At 41.8% G+C, this 21,852-nt stretch overlaps 1 protein-coding gene across 1 annotated transcript; it reads right to left on the reverse strand.

Annotated features, from left to right (window-relative positions):
* Positions 1 to 1,539: 1,539 nt before the first annotated feature.
* MAN1B1 (mannosidase, alpha, class 1B, member 1) lies at positions 1,540 to 19,549 on the reverse strand. The gene is made up of 13 exons (XM_014949731.1): positions 19,328 to 19,549; positions 17,677 to 17,785; positions 16,911 to 17,047; positions 15,708 to 15,868; positions 13,771 to 13,880; positions 11,822 to 12,007; positions 9,901 to 10,049; positions 9,085 to 9,273; positions 7,902 to 8,092; positions 6,532 to 6,652; positions 5,472 to 5,669; positions 5,033 to 5,164; positions 1,540 to 4,168 (listed from the first exon to the last, which is right to left on the reverse strand). Exons 1-13 carry the CDS (start codon positions 19,460 to 19,462, stop codon positions 3,965 to 3,967), a joined length of 2,022 nt encoding a protein of 673 aa, XP_014805217.1. The 5' UTR covers positions 19,463 to 19,549; the 3' UTR covers positions 1,540 to 3,964.
* Between the last annotated feature and the right edge of the window lie 2,303 nt (positions 19,550 to 21,852).

The raw sequence follows: 21,852 nt of genomic DNA on the forward strand, positions 1-21,852 counted from the left end.
GCAAGCAGAGAGTAAGAGAGCTAGAGCAGTGTCCATGGTGGAGCCCCCGCATTGGCTTAAGCCCTGTACCAGGAGGGTTGTTGAGAAACAGCATATCTGTTCCACCATCCCCTACCAGCATGAAGAGTGTGACCAAGACAGGACCGTTGCCTGAAACAGTAAGAAATGGCTTTCTGGTTTCATCAATTTCTGAAGAACTCAGGGTTGGTTTTTAGTGGAAGCTGAGGCCTCCAGCCCTGGACAGCAAGTTCTAACAATACTTGAAAGACAAAAAAAAAAAAACCAAAACCGCAAGGCATTCCTCCCAAATCCAAAGCCAGGAAACAAGCGTGCCAGGCAGTGTCATGGAGCTACCTTGAGAGGGCAGTTTCAGTCTGTGTGTGGCACAGGAAAACAGGAGCTGAGTTGCCGGGGGCGTTATTTCTAGGAGTGCACAGCTGGAGGAAAGTCATCTTAAAGGGCAGGAGAAATGCACAAAACTGCGTAAATGCATTAGCTGCAAAAACCTGTCCTGTCTGCATCCCTCATCACTGCAATGTCACACTGGTAGAGAACAGCACATAAAGCAGATTCTTTGCCTGGTAACTGCAGCTGTATCTGAGCCTGGCCTGCAATGCTGAAAACCCTGGGAATGGCAAGCCATGTGACACACAGAGGGACCCTGGCAGCCATGACCATGGACCTTGCAAAATGGCTGGTTTCTAAGACCTGTGGTGGGACTTCAGTTCTCCAGAAATTCAGCGCAAACTCCGGCCCCATCCATCTATTGAATTTTCTTTGAGCAAACAGGTGTGTATTATTTTTCTGAGCTGTGGCTTAAAGCGAAGTGCAAGGCTTACAAATCCTCCAGCTGTGCAGCCCTCCCTGGCTGTGCCCGCCCCCCCATTCCTGTTTTGGGGTGAAAGCCTACAGGGCAGCTGGGGAGGAGGCGGTTGTAGTTTAATTAGGTGAGGACTCAAGCTCTTGGAGAAACCAAGGCAGCTCTTTGTGCAAAAGGACAGAATCACTGGCTGAAGGGACGGCCTTTCCACAACATTCAACTGCAGCATCAGAAGCATTAGCAGTCCTGTACCAGTCACTGAAACAGCAAAGCGGATCACAGACCCTGCAGTTACAGCTTTCAGTCAAAGAACCAGAGAGTGCTCAAAAGAAAATTCAAATATGTCCAAAGTTTCTGCTGTATTGTATATAGTGGAATTGAGATGAGCTGTGAAGCTCAGGGGCTAATTGACACACCATACTATGTTAAGGAAGTAAAAACAGATATGCAATTAAAGTGACCTTTGCGAAAGAACAGGAAGAAGTAGATGAGATTTTATCAAATTATTTAGGTTTGTGCCATTTAACATGTTATACAGGACTACGAATGAAGCATTTGTTCTCAAAGGTACAGCGAACTGAACCATCTTAATTTCTGACTTAAAGGATGAGGACAGCAAAGCTGATAGAACTTGGCATAGACATTCAGTTTCCCAGGAAGAATCAGGTAGAAAATAAATCAGTTGGACCAAGAGGCCCAGCTAAAAGATAAGAAGCGTGTTTGGGAAAGTGATGATTTATTTTTCTCTCCTTCCTTTAACGCATGATGAAATGGATTATTACTCTCAAGCCAATCATAAGGAAAAAAAACCCAAAACAAACCAACAAGACCCACCCAGTCCCATCTGTAGAGTTGATTACATTAAGACTTCAAAAACAGAAGCTTGATGTTGAGCATTTATATGTATCCCACTTTCTAATAAATCTGTTTCCTCAGTAGCGCCGCCATATGGGTGAAACACCAAACTGCAAGTTTTACAATCCACAGCAGAGTTATTAATTAAGGGTTCAATAATGGCTTCAATCAAAGGCACAAGGCCAAAGCGATGTCAGTCAGTAAGGGCTGGGTAACCTCCCTGAATTTACCTTTTTCTTTTCTTTTTCTTTTTTTAATCTCCAGTTTTAAGCCTCCAGCTTTTAGCTCAGAGCTCAGCTCCTCGATAACACAAACCTGCTCCACAAAAACACTGAAGGTGTTTCCTCCTACATTGCAACAGCATTTTCCTTATTTGCTGGTATATCAAAGAAAACAAAAGTCTTAAGAGCAAATCAGTTGTGCAGACAAAGGCTACAGCTACCGGATTCCAATGCACACAAGTGAGACACTAATTTCCAGAGTTACTGGTGGTGTGTGAACTGGAGGATCAACTAACATTCTGCACAAACGTGTCATGTCCTGCAAATCCCAGGGTCCCTTTGATGACAGAAAAAGGTGCACTTAAATAATTTGTAGAATTTCTCCATTTCCATAAGCCATCATTAGTACATGGAATGATAAATATTCTTTAAGAGACTTAATAGTGGTCCCAAGGATAACTTCTGACTCCAGCGAACAAAACTGGTCAGCACACAACAAATAAAGATTGATCTTAATTTACAAATCATATAAAATACACATTCCCCTCTCAACCACTGGAAAATTAACCATTACAGTCAGATTTAATTAGTTCCATTTAGCAGCCCTAGATGTAGAGGGGACTGTACCCCAGTCGCTGCCACGCACCCATGTACTTCCCACTGCTCCCACGAATGCGAGGGGAAATGACATTTTGGTGAGAAGAACCTCTTTAAGAAATGTAACAAGGACATTTCCGAGAACTTATCTGTAAATACAGGACTGTCCAAGTAGCTACAAAACCAAAAGGAAAAGCACTACAGAAAGCTGTTTTCCAAATTCATGGTTTAAAATCTATTTCCACATACAAAAATTAAAGATCCCAGGGTTCCAGCAAGACTCTCAAAAAAAACCAACCTGGGTCTGCTTTGCCTTCAAGCAACTGAACAGATTTCACTATTTCCATTGGGACCAGGAATTTCTGTAATATATTTAGACTGTCTGCTTTTAATACTACTAATGTAAATACTTCTATCCAAGGTACTTCTAAAGAAAAAGAAAAAATTGACAATTTCTCCACAGTCCAAACTACAATGAATAACACGAACTTTGCTGTACAGCTGTAAGCTTGTTTTGAATCAACAAACACTGTACACTACGGTGTTTGGACAGGAAGGGATGGAAGGAGGCTGACTTAGAATTATACCTAATGTGCTCACAAGATTTCCCAGTGCCCAACCTCAGAAAGCAGCTTTCAGTCAGAATACCTGAGTCTAGCTGATGCAAATAATATATAAAATGCACGTGTAGTTTCACTTACGTTTCACATTATCTCCTGCATTCCTGCAGATAAGTTAAAAAACTGCAATACCTCTACAAAATTATATAACACTTTGAGCCAAACCAGCAGCAAATTCTTTCCCATCGTTCATTTCAGCCACAGCTTGAACAGATTGTTCAAAGTGCTCTATAAAACTAAGACACGGTACAACACAGGCTTTGCTGTCACTTTTTCCTCCTAAGGCGATGCAGCACAGCTCGGCTGTTTGGAATGAGATCAGTGTCAGTAGCAATACTGACAGCTTTGCTTCTACCTGGGACAACGTTACAGTTCTTTGTTTATTCCACTTACCACCTGAAACACTCTGTGTTCTTATGAAGGAATAGTGCTGTAAACAGGTGTTTCAGTGAATCCAGACTAAACCAGAAACCTGGTTCCTTCTCTCCAGGGACAATCCTGTGCTGTAAGACAACTTGCTGCATTCCCGATATTTAATGAGTATTTAATAAGACTGACATAAGTTGAGTTCTGGTTTACCAGAGCCCAGTGAATGGCATGGTCCTCGCTACAATTATCCTCTGAACCTCACCATCAATACCGGGAAAACCAGCTTAGTATGGCACAGCTTGTCCATCCCAGAACTAGGGATTAGATTTAAGACTGACTTGACTTCTCCAAACCAGAGATGCTGTCTCAAAGGTTTTGTTTGTTTTAAAGTCAAAAAGGTGCAATATAGCATCTCTCCTCAAACCCTGAAAAGCAACTTGAAGATAAAAACACCACCATTGGAAGGTCTACTGGCACCCAGTCTATGCTGGTGCCCAGATAGGGAGTGGATGAGCTTCTGTGTTAAATACGTATTTGTCAAGGTTGATTAAGTCTATGTCATCTGAAAACAGCAAAAACATGTATTTGAGTGTTTCCCCAAGGAAGAAGCTCTCCATCTTATCTCGTGGCTCCGGATTACTGGGATTCTGGACGTTGTTAATGGAAGTATAACCACCTGTAGGAACCTGTGCCAAAAAAAAAAAAAAAGCAGAAATTTGGTATGTTTCAATAATCAAAAATAAATTATTTTCACTTATTAACATCTAGATGCACTTGGAGAAAATAAGTGCTAAGAAACAGACCAGCATGTTTTTTCATTTCATACTTGTTTTCCATTTAAATAAAAAACTTCAGTTTTGAAAAAGATCCCATTCATTTTAAAAGAAACCACGAGGATAAAAGGAAGCAGTATGTCCATTTATGCTTACTTTAAAGAGGTATCACAAAGAACATCCTCTTGACGTTTCTGGACAAAGGTACAGAAATTAACTAGTGCAAATTCTACTTAAGAGGTCTACATAAAGCATCATGCCTATTCTCTTACAAACAGACCATGGGTATTTAATGACCACTAGCACCTAGGTCATGCTTTTACAGCACGTCAGAGTGATATCTCCATGAGTACTGGTGTCAGAATGAATACAAAACCCCCTCTAGCTATGCCATTTTGTGGCAATTTTTTTTTTTTTTTGAAACTTCAACCAAAGGGTTCTTTCAATCCAGCCAGGTCCTTCTCAACTTCTGAATTCTAAAAAAAATTGCAGCAGAGATTCTCACAGCTTCCAACAAGACAGAGAGACACTTCAGTAGTCTGGATACAGCTCCTGCATTTTACAGTTTAATCAACACAATACAAGTCCTTTTCCTGAATGTACTAAGTAGTGTATCTGTAAGGCACTGTATGAACTGAATTTTCCTGCGTATGCTTATGAATTTCCCCACAGGTATTTGATGACTCTTGAAAGGTAGTAGATTTCCAAAGTTCTTGTTAGCGGGCAAGTGAGTGAATACAGTCCTGACAGAAATAAGGCATTATAAGCTGACCTTACCCGTGTGTATTTATTGAAGTTCTGCAAGATTTCCCAGCCCCAGTCTTGGTATTTCTTATCACCAGTGAATCTGTACATATAAAAAAGGCTTTCCACAGTTTCTGGTCGCAGTAAGTTGTGCCTGTCTGCAGGCTGCAATAGAAAAAAAAAAAGCAAGAATAATTCAGAGAACAATTTTCCTCAAGTCCGCATGGAAGAAGAAAGAAGAAAAGGAAGAAAAACAGTGATTCCCACCTCTGTCTACCCCAAAGAGCTCATTATACATAACTCAGTTTCTAAATACACTAGAGGGGTAATTAAAAACAAAGGCGAGGGTACACCTAGAAAGCGAGGCAGCAAAAGAACAAGCTGCTCCACAGCAGATCACATCCACCAATATCGAGCAGCACAGAGAAACAGAAGATAATTGAATCACAGCTCAGGCCAGGTAGCTGTTCACCTTGATTTCTACATCTTTGTGGCCCTTTTGTGCATGAAGATTGAAGTGTACAATCTCCGGACTTAGGCCTGTCTCTACTTGAGCATACATCTGGTAACAGGTTTCTATAAGGGCTTCAGCCAATTTCATATGATCAGCAGTCAGTCCATTGTGAGCTCCCAGTGCCAAAGTACCAGGCAAAAAGCAAACCAAGTGATCCTGCAAGAGAAGACAACTATTACTGGGGGAAAATTACACAACAAATGTGTGTGTGTGTGTGTGTGTGCACGCCCCTCTCTGGGTCCCCATGTCCCTCTGAATGTTGTTTCTTCTTCCTTACCCCCCTTCTCTCTCTTCTTCACAATATATTTCAGGTACCAAGAACTTGAGGGTAACTTTTTAACAGTCTGATGTAACGTGGCGTGAGGCAGGCAGCATTATTACAGAGGGTTTTTTTACTCACTAACCCTACATGCCAGGAAAGAAACAAATGTCATGAATGGACAGCACCCTTCAAGATTACTAAATTTGGTTTTGTAGACCCAGTAATACAGTATTATGTCACCTGCTTCTTTTGAAGGTAAGTCTGAAAAGCCAGGTGTGCAAGCGACCACATACGTTTTTGAACTGTGGAAACTAAATAAAATAGGTACTGCCTCAACAGTATCAAGCACTGGAATTTTATGACAAAAGAAAAAAAAAAAAAAGACAGACAATTTGACTCCAGCACCAAAATGTTCAGTCTTACAGGAACATAAAGGATTTAGTAAATTAACTCAAAGAGAAGGCCCCTGGTTAGCACAGGTGACTAATATCTATAAACTAGTTCCTCATTACTGCCATCACATTAGCTAAATATATAGTCTGGGCTTTTTCAGTTTTGTTTTTTGTTGTTGTTGTTGCTTATTTGGTTGGGTTTTTTTGTTGGTTTGACTTTTTTTTTTTTTCCTTTGGAGAGGAGAATGGGGAAAGACAGCACAGAATCTTAGCATTTGCCTGCCCATATATTTTGGGGTTTTTTTCGGTCATGGTTTTTCTGTTTTCTTTTGTTGTTTCTTTTAAATGCAGTTGTACTTCTTACCATCTTGGCACTGAAATGGCCATGAGCAAGCTCTCCTACAAAAGTAAGCTGCTTGGGTTGTGATCTCTGAAGAAGATGCTTTTTCACTCCTTCTATGGCTTTCATATAGTCTTCCAACAGTCTGTGAATTAAAATCGTTCCCAGTTGACTCACATACACACAGTAAGAAACATAGCTCACGTTCAGCACAATCCTTTTGGAGACAATTATTTCAGTCTAAAGAACAGTATTTAACCAAATGTGAAAACAGAAATACAGTAATGCCGATCACAGAAAATCTACGCTGGTAAGGACTTCTTGCAGGTCTCTACTTTAATCCTGTGCTCTGAAGCAGATTCAATTAGATCAGGTGGCCTGAAGGCTTATCCGAGCAATTTTTGAGTAACTCCATCCAAAGATGTGTTATTATCTCCATCCAAAGATGAAGATCCAATGACTTCGAGCAATCTTTTCAATGTTTGACCACTCTTATTGTGAAATACTCTTTCACAGTACTAAACTGGAATTTCCCTTGTTTCAAAGAACTTTTAGGTGGAAAAAACCCTCTTGAATAATTTCATTTTGAGGCTCACAAAATACCATCATTTGTAGTCCCAAAGGCAATGGTTCTCCATTTATAGTGAGGTATGGCTTAGAAAAAGCAGTAATGCAAACTTTCTCTGTAGAGAAGCACCTGCTCTGACATAGAGAAATGCCTCAGAGAGGCACATTGTCCCTCTATGCACTAAACCCCTCGACAAGAACAGGTCCAACATAATTAGCTAATAAGCAGACAAAAACTGCTTGGATTTTTTTTGTCTTGTTTTGGAGAAACCTTCTTCTCCAACATCACTAATTCCTCTGCTCCTTGCAAACATTCTCTTCCACTTAACCAGTGCAGATAAGAGAAATACAAAAGAGCTAAAGCAAAGTTTACATAAACTGATCAAACTTCAGTCTCTTCTTCTAAGAATATTCCTTATGAACTAAATCTTCCACCTCAACCATCCTGTAGGCTTCACCTTTCCCTAACAAACCCAGAGAAAACACAGACAACGATGGTGAAATGAAGTATCATCACTATTTTAGAAGTGTGTAATTATGCTTGTAACTACTGTAAAGAATGGATTCTTTTCTGCCTGTCACACTCCTCAGATCTGATGTGCCAAGTTTTTTGAGGAGGAGAAGTTTTGAGACCAATGTCAACTCTCACGCTGGTTTTACATCAAGTTACCCCAGGTCCCTCCTGCTTGCTTAGCTTGGTTTTAAAAACGGTGATATTTTCAGTTCACTGTTGGGCACAAACATTTTTCTTTAAGCAGCAGACTACAACAGAAAGTTTTATGGCTCACATAATTTTCACATTGATATGAAAAGTGGAAAGAACTTACTCGTTTTCTTTTTTCCCACCCTGAATCCACTGCTTGAGCAAATACTCATAGTAGCTGTCAGCTCTGGCTCCCAGAGTATAGACGCCCAAGTGAGTGAACTGCCCGCTATTGGTGTTTATGAACATAGGCACTAGTCCATCATTTTTCCCTGAGAGGGTATGAACATGCTTCATCACCTCATCTACAGCTTTCTAAAAGAAAGAAAATAGCAAACAGGTATAAACGATGCACAAAACCATGTCTACTAGCTTCAGGTCGATAACAAATCTTCAACTATTCTTCCTCAAATTAGCAGCAGGGACATCAAGTTCAGCTCATGCATTATATTAAATACAGGATTTCAAACTTTCTGACTCTCAAAGCATGATATTCTGGTTACATTTAAGTACTCTGAATTATAACTATTTCCTTTCCTTCAAGTAAGGCCACTCGAAAGCCAGTACTATGGCAGTGGACCATGATCTGACTTACTCAGATTTGCAAAGTAGAAGTCCAGCTAAAATAACAACTACACGAATCATGCAATAGCTTCTTTAACTGCACTCTTCAAAACTTCAGCCACGGATACAGTTTAAAACAACAAAACAACATTGCCAAACAAAGAGTGGAAAATATTATTTTCTCTGCCATTATTTTTATTTCAACTAACTTTTCCTTATACTGTGACCTGCTGTCAGACCCTTTATCTAGTGAGTCACATTTCAGTTCCCTGGATGCAACATCAAGTTTTGCTCTTTGCATTCAGATTATGGCATTGAGAAACCACAAAGTTCTACCAACATTAAGCAAGGCCCAGTTTCACAGTCCTCTGTTTAGCTTACTGTTTTTTTCAAAATCCGATAATGTAGTGTCAAACAAAAATGTTAATGATAAAAACTTGGGGGGATTGAGGGAGAGTGAAGCAATGTTCAGTTTGGGTTTGTTGTGGTTTTGTTTTGCTGCTTGTTTTGGTTTTTTTTTAAAATCAAAAGCTGTTTCTGAGGGAGAAAATAATTATTCACGTTTATTACCACTTTTTGGTATTTAAGAAAATCATTGGAATTACTTTTCCTTCCCCCATCTAGAGTTTCACAACTCATTTAACATCATTTGGAGACTAGAGAGACCATGTGTACTGTCGGAGAGTCAGTAGTGGTGCTGTAAAGGTAGAAAAAGAGAAAACCATCGACTGATTGTGCCGCACCTGGAATTTCTCATCTCCAGTGAGACGAGAGAGCTCCCTAAACTCCAGCTGAATACTGGTCACCTCAGCCACTGTGCTGTCAGATGTCCATCGAGGTGGATGTGCGGTGCCCCGGCCAATGTTGACATCAGAATATGGTACCTTGGAGGGGGTCTTGAATGCTGGCATAAGCCTGTTCCCAATGTCTTTCTAAAGAAAATCCAAGAGCACATGACAAAACAACAAAGAAAACAAAAAATAAATATATGCAGGTATGCACACCCCTTTAGATTTTCTCTCACCAAGCAGACAGAAAAAGAGAGAATGGCAGCTTACTTTTAGACGGTGCAAGAAAGCTAAGAATGAAACAGCCACTGATTTAGAGTTTCTGCTTTGCTGCTAGCATTGCTCGCCCCCTCGGTGTCTGTAGTCCCTATGCAACCTGATGGAATTCTGAAATCACTGACTGCATCTAGCTAATCTAAAAGAGGTGGCTGATCCTGTTAAGACACATAGAAAGGGTGACAAAAGACAACTATCACTCTTTGCCAACCATTTATTTTCGCTTTTGTTTCATGAACTTTATTACGGTCAGCTCTTCATCAACAGAGGAACAGACATATAAGAATACCTGATAAAGCACAGCAGGGCTCTGAGGTTATCCAGAGAGCAAACGGAAGCTCAGGCTTAAAAGATTAATGGTAAATCCCTTTCCCACCATTTTCAATATGAAACTGTTCAAAAAACATCAACGTTTAACTTTCTGATGGATCTTCCCTCAGCTTTGTCCAAGATAGAATACATAATCCAGTTTTATTTGTAAGACTAGTCACTCACAGCTTTTTCCAGGAAGAGGCTGTCTCTGGAGAAGTGGTAGGTGCTCAGCAAGCCCCCCAGGATACGAATAGTGCTCTCAAAGAGGTTCACATCCACATTTTTATCAAATACTAAATTGTTTGCTACCCATTTTCTTGCCTCTTCAAACTCTGCAAAGTAGAAAAGGTAGTTCAGTTAGGAACTTCTGGAATATTCCAATAGCTAGACTAGAGACATTAGTACTCCATATATCCATGACAGTTACTTATATCTGTCTACAGAGATCATAATTTTAGGTGGAAAATTAAAACAAAGATCATATGCTGGGAGAAGTTTGACTGCCATTGGCTTAATTCTTACCCAGCATGCAGCACAGACGCATACACACAGAAATACCTGGCAAAATAAGAAGTTTCTAGGAGTCTAAAAAAAAGAAGAAGAAATTGAGGAATTCTTTATTAAAATAGTCCAGAAATTGAGATCTTTTAAGTCCTTTCACTTGCATTTGACTTGTCAGACAATTAGTTACACTTCTACAAGAGCCTTCTGAACTTTTTAATGAAAACCTTTTAAACCACAGCTGTTAACTACCAAGAAAACAGGTAACATTTTCAGTTAACAGCCACTAGTCCAGCAATATCCTGGGGAGCCTGCCTCCTACTCCAGCACTTAACCCATGAAGTCCCAACAGCCTACAATTTTTTCCCCAGAAACAAAATGGTTGTTTATCACACAACTAATTCAAAAGGAATGTAAAAAAAGCAATTTTAGATTCACCAGTCACCTTATCAGTAGCATCACTCAATGACTGCTTTTGCACAGGGTCTAACCCTGGAGTATGTGAGCTCAGCCTGCACTGTTAAGGGCATGAGCCAAAGGGGGGCATGAAACTCCTGCTTTCCCTTTGATTCTTACTCATAAACACTCAACACTGTCATTCACATTAAGTTCCAGGCATTCAAATATGCCCCTAACATAGAGGGCCACCCCATCACCTCTCCTTCCCTGCCTCTCCCTTCTGAAAAGTTGGTAGCCATCAATCGCAGCACTCCAGTTGTGCCAGTCTTCCCACCACGTTTCTGTGATGGCAACTGTATCATAGTTTTCCTGCTGTACAATGGCCTTCAGCTCCTCCTGTTTGTTGCCCATGCTGCTCCACATGATAAGGAGTTTTCATTCAATTTAATATTTTACACAAACTTCAAAGGTAGAAGAGACAGAACCATGAAAGACTGATTGTTTATTGACCCCTTACTAGCAGCTTGGTTCCTCCTATCTTGACAGAAAAAAAACTGCCAGACTGATAAAAGTTTACAAAGGTGGATATCTACCAAGGCTAAAAAGACAGATTTCCAGAAGTTTTTAAATACCACTAAAAAAACCCCTGCATCACAAAAAAATCCCAAACAACCCAACAAAAACAACAACAAAAAAAACACACCACAAAAAAGCCCCCGAACTCTTAAATACTCATTAAGCGAGGTTTTTTTTTGCAACAGAATTACAGAATTTTTTTCTTGACTGGAGCTTTCAGGCTATCTACGCAAGACTGCTGGGTAGAAAGCCTACAGTGGCTATATAATGGAACAAAGACAACACTAGGGTTTTAGTACAGAAACAAAAATCAGGAGGTTTTTAATACACTCCTGTTTCTAGCAGGTGTATCCATTGTTATATGTAACAGCAGAGTATTTTTTTTTCTGGCTCAAAATTGTATTCCAAGAAAAATGCTATCCTTTAACATAGTTGGGGGAGGGAGTTACATTTACTTTTATACATATTATTTATATACATATATGCATATTTACCTTCACACAAAACCTAAACTTATTGGCCACACATAATACATGTTCCCTTTAAAGAACTCTGAACATGTACTGCCTGAACAGAAAATAAGGAACTCTTTTAGAGGGGAAAAAATGTATAAGAAAAAAAAAATTACCTTCTTTTAAGCCTAAAATCCACATGGTATCCAAGGCATCAATTAAGGTAAGTCCAAGTCCAAACCACTCACTGTAGGACTTGGACAAAGGCTTCAGCTCATCGTGCCCCCAGGCAAAATCCTTGTACCCTTTCCATGCATGGCGGAATGCTTCTATCACAGCCATCTGACGTTCGTTTATGGGCACTGCAAGAGGAAAACAGCACCTTGCTCAAGACTTCCGCAGGCAGTTATACAGCTACACCAAGCCCCACTTTGCTGCATTCTATCCAAAATAAACTTTTTCCAAACTAAACGATCAGTGTAATGGAAAAGCCATCTTCAGATTATTCTTTTCAGTACAGCCTTTCCTCTGCAGAGCAACCAGTCAATGTTTCTGGCAGTTCAGCCAGGTGGAAACAGAGATCTCTCCCGGGCAAAAAAAAAAAAAAAAAAAAAGTCACTCCTGCAAACAAAACATTAAAATAATCCCATGCATAGTTCTTAGATAAGTATCACTAAAGCTCAAAGACCTGAAAGTCAGGAAATACCAGAATTAAGATTGCTCAAATCAATTGTAATTCAGCCGCTCAATAAAATCCTTGGCTAACTTGGCACGTACCATTTTTTCTTCATCTTCCCTGTCTTATTCATCGCTTTCTGCTAAATTCAAAATACTTTATACAAAATGATTTCTCTTGCACTTTTCATTTAATACAAAAAAGGAAGAAAATTTACATTTTCCCTCTTGGCCAGAGCCATGTCTTTTTCCATGTCTGTACTGAAATTTTTGCTCACAATTTGCCATGAACTTGAGCTTATGTTACATATCCAACACGAGAAATTTCTAGCCCATTAGCTAAAATTTTGCAAAATTATAAACAAACAAAGATTTCTACGGCAGGAAACACCAATCAGCGTAACTAACCTCATATATAGTAAGCTAGCAAAAGCCAAATACATCACATTGCAATATACCACATTTATCATATCAGAACTTCCTCGTATGAACTCAGAAAGCAGAACATGTTCTTTACTTCATAAGGACAGCAACTGCAAAAACAACTTCTACAGCTTTCTGGTGAGCCTCAGTTTAATTCAGAGAGGAAGTCACTTTCCCTGTATTTGCAGAAAAAAAGGAAAACCACTGCTGAAAAAGGAAGCCGTCCCTTCTAAGCCCTTTCTCTTTAGGCTACCCCTCTCCTGGAGAAAAGATAGGAATGTCTGCCACCTCACAGAGGCCATATTTCAAAGATTTGTCACTTAGAACAGCATTGAAAATACTGTTCTAACAGTTTAAGGAAAGCAACAAGCCGGGCAAGGAGATCAGAACTGAGTATATGCCCTCCATGAACAGAGAAGAAAGAATCAGAAGCCTCTTTACTTGCAGCCCCCTTGTTTCAGAATTTCAGAGGAAACAATGCTGCTGCAAAAACACATAGTGTGAAGGAATACGCACATAAGTTTGTATACAAGTAAATAAGCCCTTTGGTAGTTACTGTCCTGACAACATTTTTAGGTAGCACCTAAGAGAGGACATGCAATGCATTCCCCAGAAGCAGACACACTTTAGCAAACAACAGAGGCAGCAATGAGCTGCAAGGAACAGCGCGTCTAACATACACTTCGTAACCCACTGACAGCCTCTGGCCACTGTAGCCACTGTAAACGGTTTCCTGCCACGGCATTGGACACATCAGGTAAGTTTTACTTATTCATCAGAATATTCTTTATTCAATACTGAAAACTGAGACTGAAATTCAATGAAAATTCTGAATGCTAATAAGTGTGAAGGCTGTCATGGCGGAATAAAGGCACCGAAAGGCTTGGATGTACTAGATAAACTTTTCTACGCTTTTGGTTTCCTTTAATTGAAATAAATAAATAAAATAGAACTACGTGGGGAGGAATTGCACAACTTCAATCATAAAAGTGAACAGAAAAAAAGGTATCATTAACTGTCCTTTTACCTGGTTCCTTCTGGTCTTCACCTTCCACAGATGAAGGTTTTTCCGGTTCCTTTATTTTACTGGATGGAGGTTCAGTGCTTTGGTCAGGTTCTATCACTGCTCCTCTCCAGCTGCAAATACAAGGTATAGTAATTAAGACTTAATTTGATCACAGAAAGTCATGCAAATGAATGAGACTTATCTCTGCATTTCCTTTTTCTCACAATACTTAGATAAAGCGGGAGTTAGATTTTGTATCGAGATTGAAATAATTATGTTGTCCACTGGATAATTTTTCTGTTCAAAGAGAGTACTTTGCACCAGAGAAATTTTACTGGATTAAGAAATGTGTCATACAGGCCCTCGGAATTCCATTAAGTATCTTGGCAATGGAATTTAATAAAGAACTGCTAAAAATAACTAAAAGACTTGAGAATGCTGCATTAGAACTGTTTTCTACCAGTTCCGAAATGATCATAGGAGCCACCAACGCTAAATAGTACCACACAAACAATCATTAAAAAAATTACAAGTACGTACAAAGCACTTAGCCACTTAAAATACTTGCTCTACTACCAAGGGGTTTGAAAGTCTTCCCTACCACCACAGATGTATAAACCAGGTTTTACAGGCTTTTATTAAGAATCTCCTGAAGGAAAAGTTTTTCAGAACAGACTTCAAGTCAAGCCACGTTCATATCAAGATCAAACAATCTCAACTATAATGTTTAATGTACAGATTTGTCACCTTTGAGTTTATGATAGGGAACTAGACTAACAGTACCTTTAAAGTTTATCTTTTTTACAGTCAGCATACCTTATGACTTACATAAATCCCATTATTTCATTTCTGACTTTTATTATTTAAATTTGTAAATAGTCATCACTATGCTTTCATTGCTTTCCTAAGTTTTCCTGTTATCACCCATTTAACAAAAAGAGTTATAGCAGAAGCACAAGAACAAAACACTTCAAGACATTCTGAGAGATTCCAGATAATACCAACAGTCAAAATGCCAATGCAGGCAGAGTTCTCATGCTGTGATCAGCTCCGCTGTGCTGGTGCTGAAAAGGACACAAACATATGAAAAAAAAACCCCAAGCCTAGCATTCCAAATATTAAGAACCTCTGCTGAACTTGTAGCAGTCTTTTCTATATCCAAGTTACATCTCTTCAGTTAGTCCCAAATAAAAATATTTATTCTCTAAGATATTATTGATTGAACTTTGTATGAATATTTGTATAGAACTCTGTATAAAAACAGCAGCATAGACCCTCTGTAAAAGATACTACTATATCTGCAAAATGGGTCTTTGAACTGTGTGATTAATCTTTTCTAAGAAAGGTGTAAGTGTATCTCGTACAGTTACATGCACACAACTACATATACGTCTACGGCTTCTGCCAGTTGAGCTTGGGCTTAGTGTGTTTAGTGGCATCATACCCCAACCAACACTGACACTGCTCTCATCTTCCAAGTCTGGCCCAGGACAAAGACACTTGTGACAGAATTATTGTATTGATACTGGTACATTAATTACTACAAAACAAGCAGCAGAAACCTGATACTGAGAATTCTCCTGAGCATTAAGAGTGTCTAAGCGCATTAGAAATACAGACAGCCTTGTAGGGCTCCAAAGCTTCTGGAGTTCCATGATGCAAACAGTAAAAACAGAAAAGCTACACATTCCTCGAAATTAAATAAATATAATATAAATATAAATAACTAACTTATTAATATTAAATAAATATTATTATTAAGATGATAAATATTCTTAATATTAAATAAATAAATAAATTGGCCTAGCAATATTAACAGCTGTCAGGCCAGAGCTGAAAACAAATATATGCAAGGAAAGAAATCAACCTCAGGAACATACAAAAGGCCCTTACAATTTTCACTCCAACATGCAATCGATCTCGGGGGGAGCACCGTAACTTGCTGGAAACATTTCTACCTGATAACAGATTTCTCTGTTTTCTCTTCCTTATCAGCCTGGACTGGCTCTTCTACAATCCTGCTGGTACCATGTTGGGTCTTCAGCCTCACATCCCTCCATGGTGGCTTGATCTGAAGATTGGAAGGACCACGCCGAACATGAGGTGGTTTTGGCGGCTTCTGAGAAAATAAAGGAAAAAAAAAAAAAAACCAAACCGTGCTTGGTATTTTGCAGAGATGGTAAAATTTCAAACCATAAATCAACAGCATTCCAGTGATAAATATAACTTCAGACAAATCTTATTTTGATGCATGCAAGTTCGGCCCTGATGGAAGGTATGCTTAAAGACCTTAAGTTTTCGTTTGTTTTAAACCTTTGGTAAAATTATCCAGTTTTTAAGTTGGCACTGACAAATTACTTTTAAACTATCTCTACTGCTATCTGATGTTAATTTAACACAAGACACCACCAGAGGACTGTAAAGATATTTGATTCCTTTTTACTAGGCACAGCAAATTTTTATTAGAAATAGCAAAAATCACGCAAAAAAAAAAAGCTTACACAATGCCAGTGTTAGGTAATACCAAGAATTACTATACAGTACTGCATGCACATTTGTGCATAATGAGGGAGATATTAAATACAAAATTCCCTACTCATTAACTGGAAAAGCAACACATGCATATGTACAGTAACCAGTATTCCTCTACTCCACTAATCCACACAGTCAGTTAGTGTTTCTTTCTGTCGCTTCCCCACAAATGTAACCCTTCTGTTAATGTAATCTGCTCTGTTTGCTGCTGTTTTTCAAGCTACCAGAAGAGCTACTCCAATTCAGTGTGACCCTGACTGCAGCCTTCAGTTCACATTCAGCCATGCATCTATTTAGGCTCCTCGCAACAGCAAGACTGACGTTGGGAGTCCTCCAAGTCCAAACAAATTATTCATAGCAGGAAAGTGAAGCCTCAAGTAAGAGGTCACTATGGCCTAAAATCCTGGCACTCCTAGGAATATCTCTGATTAAGAAATACTATACTGAACACTTAAATAAAAAAGGTAAAGCCAAGAAATACTATACTGAGAGAAGAGCATCCCACCCAGAACAAACTTTTATTGCAAGTTCTAACTCCTTTCTCCTCAATAACTGTTGGAAACAAGCACCATTTGCAGCTTTCACAAATTTTTTGGTAGCTTTATAAAACTTATTTCTTCTCATAATACCTGTGGTGAAAGCTCTGGGTAGTCTCCAAGGTGGGCATCTGCTTTCTGGGGTGCTGGTAAAACAGCTGGATTTGCCAGCTTTAATCCAGGAATTTCTGGTTCCGTTCTCTCATCATCCAATGATTTATTTGTTAGACCTAGGCACACAAAACTTCTCAGCACAAGGAATCAACAGCTAGAAATTTATAATGGTTTGCTGCATTCATATACTAAATGCACCTCCAAAAATTGTTTCCATTCACAAAACACTGATACACACTAATTATTAGGCAGGAAATGTCTTTTGGTATTTACACCCTCCCTAATATACAAGGTGGCTGCTAAGAGGCAATTTAAAAATTGCTATTATTTCAGCTTCTCAATACAGGCAATAAGATAAATGTGCCTTCATATTGTAGAAAAGCTTGGAATTTCTAATCTGATGTACAATTGAAACCAAGAGAGGATTATCTTATTCTACTGTTTAGGTTTGGGTTACCAGTATCTACAGACAAACACAATAAAAAACCCACAGCCTCCAAGTCTTAATCAACTAACACAAAATGTTGCTCTAGTCAAGATAAATAATGAAAATACATATGAAAAATATTTGTCAGTAAGCAGAAAAAAGTCATTTAAACATATCACATAAAATCACCTCACAACTGCACTTTAATAGACACACCCAGTCATTGTCAATAAAAATTAAAACTAGTTAGAGGAATTAGAACAATCTCTTAAATATAACACCACATTCCAGTAATTCTCAGCTATACAGAACACCTACTCTTCCACGGTTCTCCCATGCTCGTGTATGAAATGACTCCACAGACTGCCAAGAAGGCAAACAGGAAGAGAATTATGCTCCGCTGTAGTCGAGACAGCTGCTTCCATTTCTTTAGGAGACAAAATAAGGAAGAGGAAGAATATTTAGTGTGACATTAAGAGCCTGCTCAGTCAAAAATAAACTCTTACCAGTTCATTTAGAGCAAGAAACACAGAATTGAGTAAGTTTAATTTTACACTCTGTTTCCAACTGCTGATATCCATTGATTATTTTCTTTGATGATAGAGAAAATAGAAACATAACATGCTGGCATATGGCACAGCAGGCTCAGAGAAACATCAGAGCCACTTGCTGCAAGAACCTCAAAGACTGCCAAGATTCCCAGAGAACGCTACAGTGCTCTGACTTTCATCACAACCTCCACTGGCTAACCTGTGCATCTGCCCAGATGTCAACTGGGAAATAGCCAAGAGCCTCCTTCCTCCCTTCTGGCTGGGAAGGTACCACAGAACACACATGCAGAATAAGAAACAGAAGAAAGTGGAAGGAAAACTAAAAACATTACTGCAGCAAAGAAAAAACACTCAAAATAAGCTAAGCATCAGTCACTGGACAAGAAAAGTCAGGCATTCTGCCTCTGACAAACAGTTGTGGAACTGTCACACAGACTAGGTCCTGCCACCACAAATAGTCACCAACCCACAGCAACATCAAAATGAAGTAAACCAACAGAACAACGAACAAGACAAAACCACAGTGTTTTCCAGTTTAGTCCTGGGAAAAAAAATGTGTTTTTAAAACTGAAGCATATGGACCAAAATCACAGGTTTAGGTTCTTCATATGCTTCATCTGACCACGTGTAAAGCCTCTATAGGGGGCTACACCTCACCTTCTATGTGCAACAATGGTTATCTTTGACCCACACTTTCCCACCCTGCCTCTCCAGCCCAAGGCTCCCACCCCGAGTAAAGCTGCCTGCCCGCTCCCTGTCCCCAAGCAGATGTGCAGGGCACTCCCACACAGCTCTGCCGGAGACCCCTCTTCTCACACTCGGCCTTCCCAGAGAAAGCAGAAAACTTTCCTTTACTTTTCCACGGCAGACGACAGGGCTCCTCCTTCAAGCCCTAAAAAAAGCAAAGGGACCACGACCAAATCTTCCCCTCCTGCCCAGAGAGCACAGTGTTGCCCTCCAAACGGCCACTAGCAGATGCCGGGATTCCCCTCAGACACCGCATCCCCCCGCCGCAGCTTTGTCACAAAATTAAGACACTGGAACACCCTCATCAGCGTGCTCTCCACAGTCCGCTCTTGGAGCGGGGGGAGCTGCCGGAGGATGATGCGAGCAGAGCCCCCAGCCCGGGGCCACCCTTCCCCACCGGCAAGGGCCCACAGTTTCGGCCCCTTCCCCACCTCAGACCGCGGGCTCCCGGGTCAGGACAGCCCGGCTGCCCCTCGGGCCCCCCCCCATCGCCCACAACCCTGCCCTCCCGGCGCAACGGGGCTCCCTCACTGCCAGGTGCCCCACGCCTAGCCCGGGGGTACCCGTCACTCCCGCACAGCTCCACACCGGCTCCAGGCCGCGTCCTCCCCTCACGGCCAGGAGCCCCCCCGGCCGACCAAGTGCTCTCACGGCCCACAGCCCGCCCTCACCCGCCAGCAGGAGCGCCGCCTCCAGGCCTTGCTGTTATTGTAGCCGCCGGCCCCCACCGCCTCCTCCGGGCTGAGGGTAACGGAGATGAAGTCCCGTCGCGGCGGCGAGGCGGCGGCGGTAGCAGCCGAGTACATGGCGGCGCCTCAGGGGCCGCAGCCCACCCGCCCGCCGCCCTGCGCGCCCGCCGCCATCATCCCGCGCCTGCCAGCACGGAGCGGGACGGAGCGGCCGCTTCCGGGTGCCGCTCTAGCCCGAGAGCGCTTCCGGGATTCTATGGCGCCCCTAACAACAGCGGAGCCGCGCCCCTAGCAACGGCGGCCTCAGGGCGTACCGGCCCCTCCACGGGTGGCCAGGCCCGGCGGGGGACGGCGTCCGGCGGGAGCGCTGGAGCTCGTCCTCCGCACCGCGGGCGGGGATGCAGCAGCCGCGGGCTCCACCGCCTCACGCAGCGCTGGTGCCGCGGGGGCCCCGCGTTGCCCACCCGCCGAGGGTGCCCCGGGAGGACACGGCCCTCGGCGTGGGCCTGTTCCAAGTCCGAGCAAAGCCACCAGCCATCCTTGCACCGGCAACTCGGGGAGGAGGGTGGTTCAGGGCTGAATTTCTTTCACTCTTTCCCCTTGCTGGCCCTCACTTTATCTGCTCTCACCACGGAGCCAGGCCCTGCCTAGTGAGGACTTTCCAAGCCTGGGTGGAAAATCCTAGAATGATTTGGGTTGGAAGGGACCTTAAAGCCCACCCAGTGCCACCCCCTGCCCTGGGCAGGGACACCTCCCACCAGCCCAGGTTGCTCCAAGCCCCCTCCAACCTGACCTTGGACCCCTCCAGAGATGGGGCAGCCACAGCTTCTGGGGGCAACCTGGGCCAGGCTCTCACCACCCTCACAATAAATGAGATGTAAGGAGAGGCTGGGACCACTCACTTTTCCTCTATGTTGCGAGGTTATAACATAGAGACCAGTTACAGAAATATTGGCCTGAAAGAAACAGAAGTAGACATGTGCATGTGGGAGGTCATCAGGGAAAACAATGACAATTAACAGAAGGGCTCCCATCAGTAAAGCTCAGGACAGTGCAGCTCCCACCATTTCAGAGACTCATGCTCTGGTGAGGCCACTGCACCAGCCCAGCAGCAGAAGACACTGCGCCCGACAAGAGGAGGATGCACCACAGACAGCATGGCTCCTCCCACCAGCCCACCAGGAAGGTGAGCACAGCCAAGGAAAACCTCAAACAACTGCTGACTCCCAGGGGAGAGAGAAGAGATGTCTAGTGTCACCTAGTGTCACCAGAGACATGTTTGACTGCCAGCATCCCTCATCCTCTGCATTACACACATGTGGCCCTGGGCAGACAACGCGGGAACACAGGCCTGAGAGTACATAACGGAAATCTGTGAGAGGACGTGTGTGAGTGAAAAGCAACTTAAGGGGCTGTGTAAATAAACCCTTCCATAAGATCTGGTGCTGAATTTTGGTACTCGGCAGCATCTACTTTTCCCACACAATTCCTCCACAAAATCACAGAATCTCTCACCTGCTTCTCTGCTGCCCCCCAGCCCTTCGTCACTGCCTGTGCTAACAGTTCTCTGAACCTTTGCTGGGCCGGAGGAGGGACATTATCAGTGGGCAGGGGACATTATCAGAGGAACAGGGAAGAGTACTGTGTAGCAATGTACATACGCATTCAGGGCCGCAACATGACTGTGGTTTTGTAATAACCATTACTTCTAGACCAGGATCATAGTCCAACAGGAAAAAGAAAGCATTGAAGCAACTGCTTTAAAACTACTGCTTTAAGTGCTGGCACTGAGCTCACCTTCAGCTGTGTCCAACCACTCAGTGAAAACACATCATTTAACCCTTTAAATTTGGAATCCACCTCACACTAGATTTCTATATAAAAATTAAAATAGGGTGTTTTTCTGAGCATTTCATGATTAAAAAAACTAAGCAAGCAAACAATTCTGGTAGATATGAATACTCCACATAAAGAAGCTGAGGTACAATTTAACAGAAGCCTGAAGCATGCTTTCCATTTTTAGTATTTACTTTCCTGTCACAGGAAACTACCGATTCACATAGCTTAAAGGCACATTAGAAAACCCAGCAACTTTCATATGGGTGCCAAGAGAAAAATATGGGGTGAAATAGGTAAGGAAGGAAGACTGTCCACTTCTGACCTTTGCTGGGTTCAGCACTAAACACCAAAAAGAAAGGACAATCTGTCATTTGCAAAAAATTATTTACTCCCCTACTGATTGTTCTATAGAGCCCTGTTTAAAAAGTGCCTGTCAATGGAAGCCCAAGCAAAAGCTGCACCATAGCAATCCCTCCTCACCCACACAACAGCTGCAAACGCCTGACTCAGATCCAGATCACTCAAATCCACTTTAAATAAAAGAAAACCACGCACCACCCACAATTAAACTCCCTCCCCTCAGTAAACTGAGTTGAAAAGCTTGGGGAAAAAAAATAAACAGGATTGCAGGCAAGAACAGTCTCTGTTTTCTGATGAAAAACACATCC

This window comes from Calidris pugnax, unplaced genomic scaffold (assembly GCF_001431845.1).
Source record: "Calidris pugnax isolate Ruff unplaced genomic scaffold, ASM143184v1 scaffold192, whole genome shotgun sequence".
Classification (NCBI taxonomy): Eukaryota; Metazoa; Chordata; class Aves; order Charadriiformes; family Scolopacidae; genus Calidris; species Calidris pugnax.

What these genes read in the sequence shown, in the direction of transcription:
- MAN1B1 (XM_014949731.1), bottom strand. Translation starts at nt 19,462, where the DNA reads ATGTACTCGGCTGCTACCGCCGCCGCCTCGCCGCCGCGACGGGACTTC. An exon ending in GATTTTAGGCTTAAAAGAAG is followed by an intron (nt 10,050 to 11,821) that starts GTAATTTTTTTT and finishes TCTACTTTGCAG; the next exon opens with AGTTTGAAGAGGCAAGAAAA. An exon ending in GGTGGGAAAAAAGAAAACGA is followed by an intron (nt 6,653 to 7,901) that starts GTAAGTTCTTTC and finishes TTTAATTCACAG; the next exon opens with ACTGTTGGAAGACTATATGA.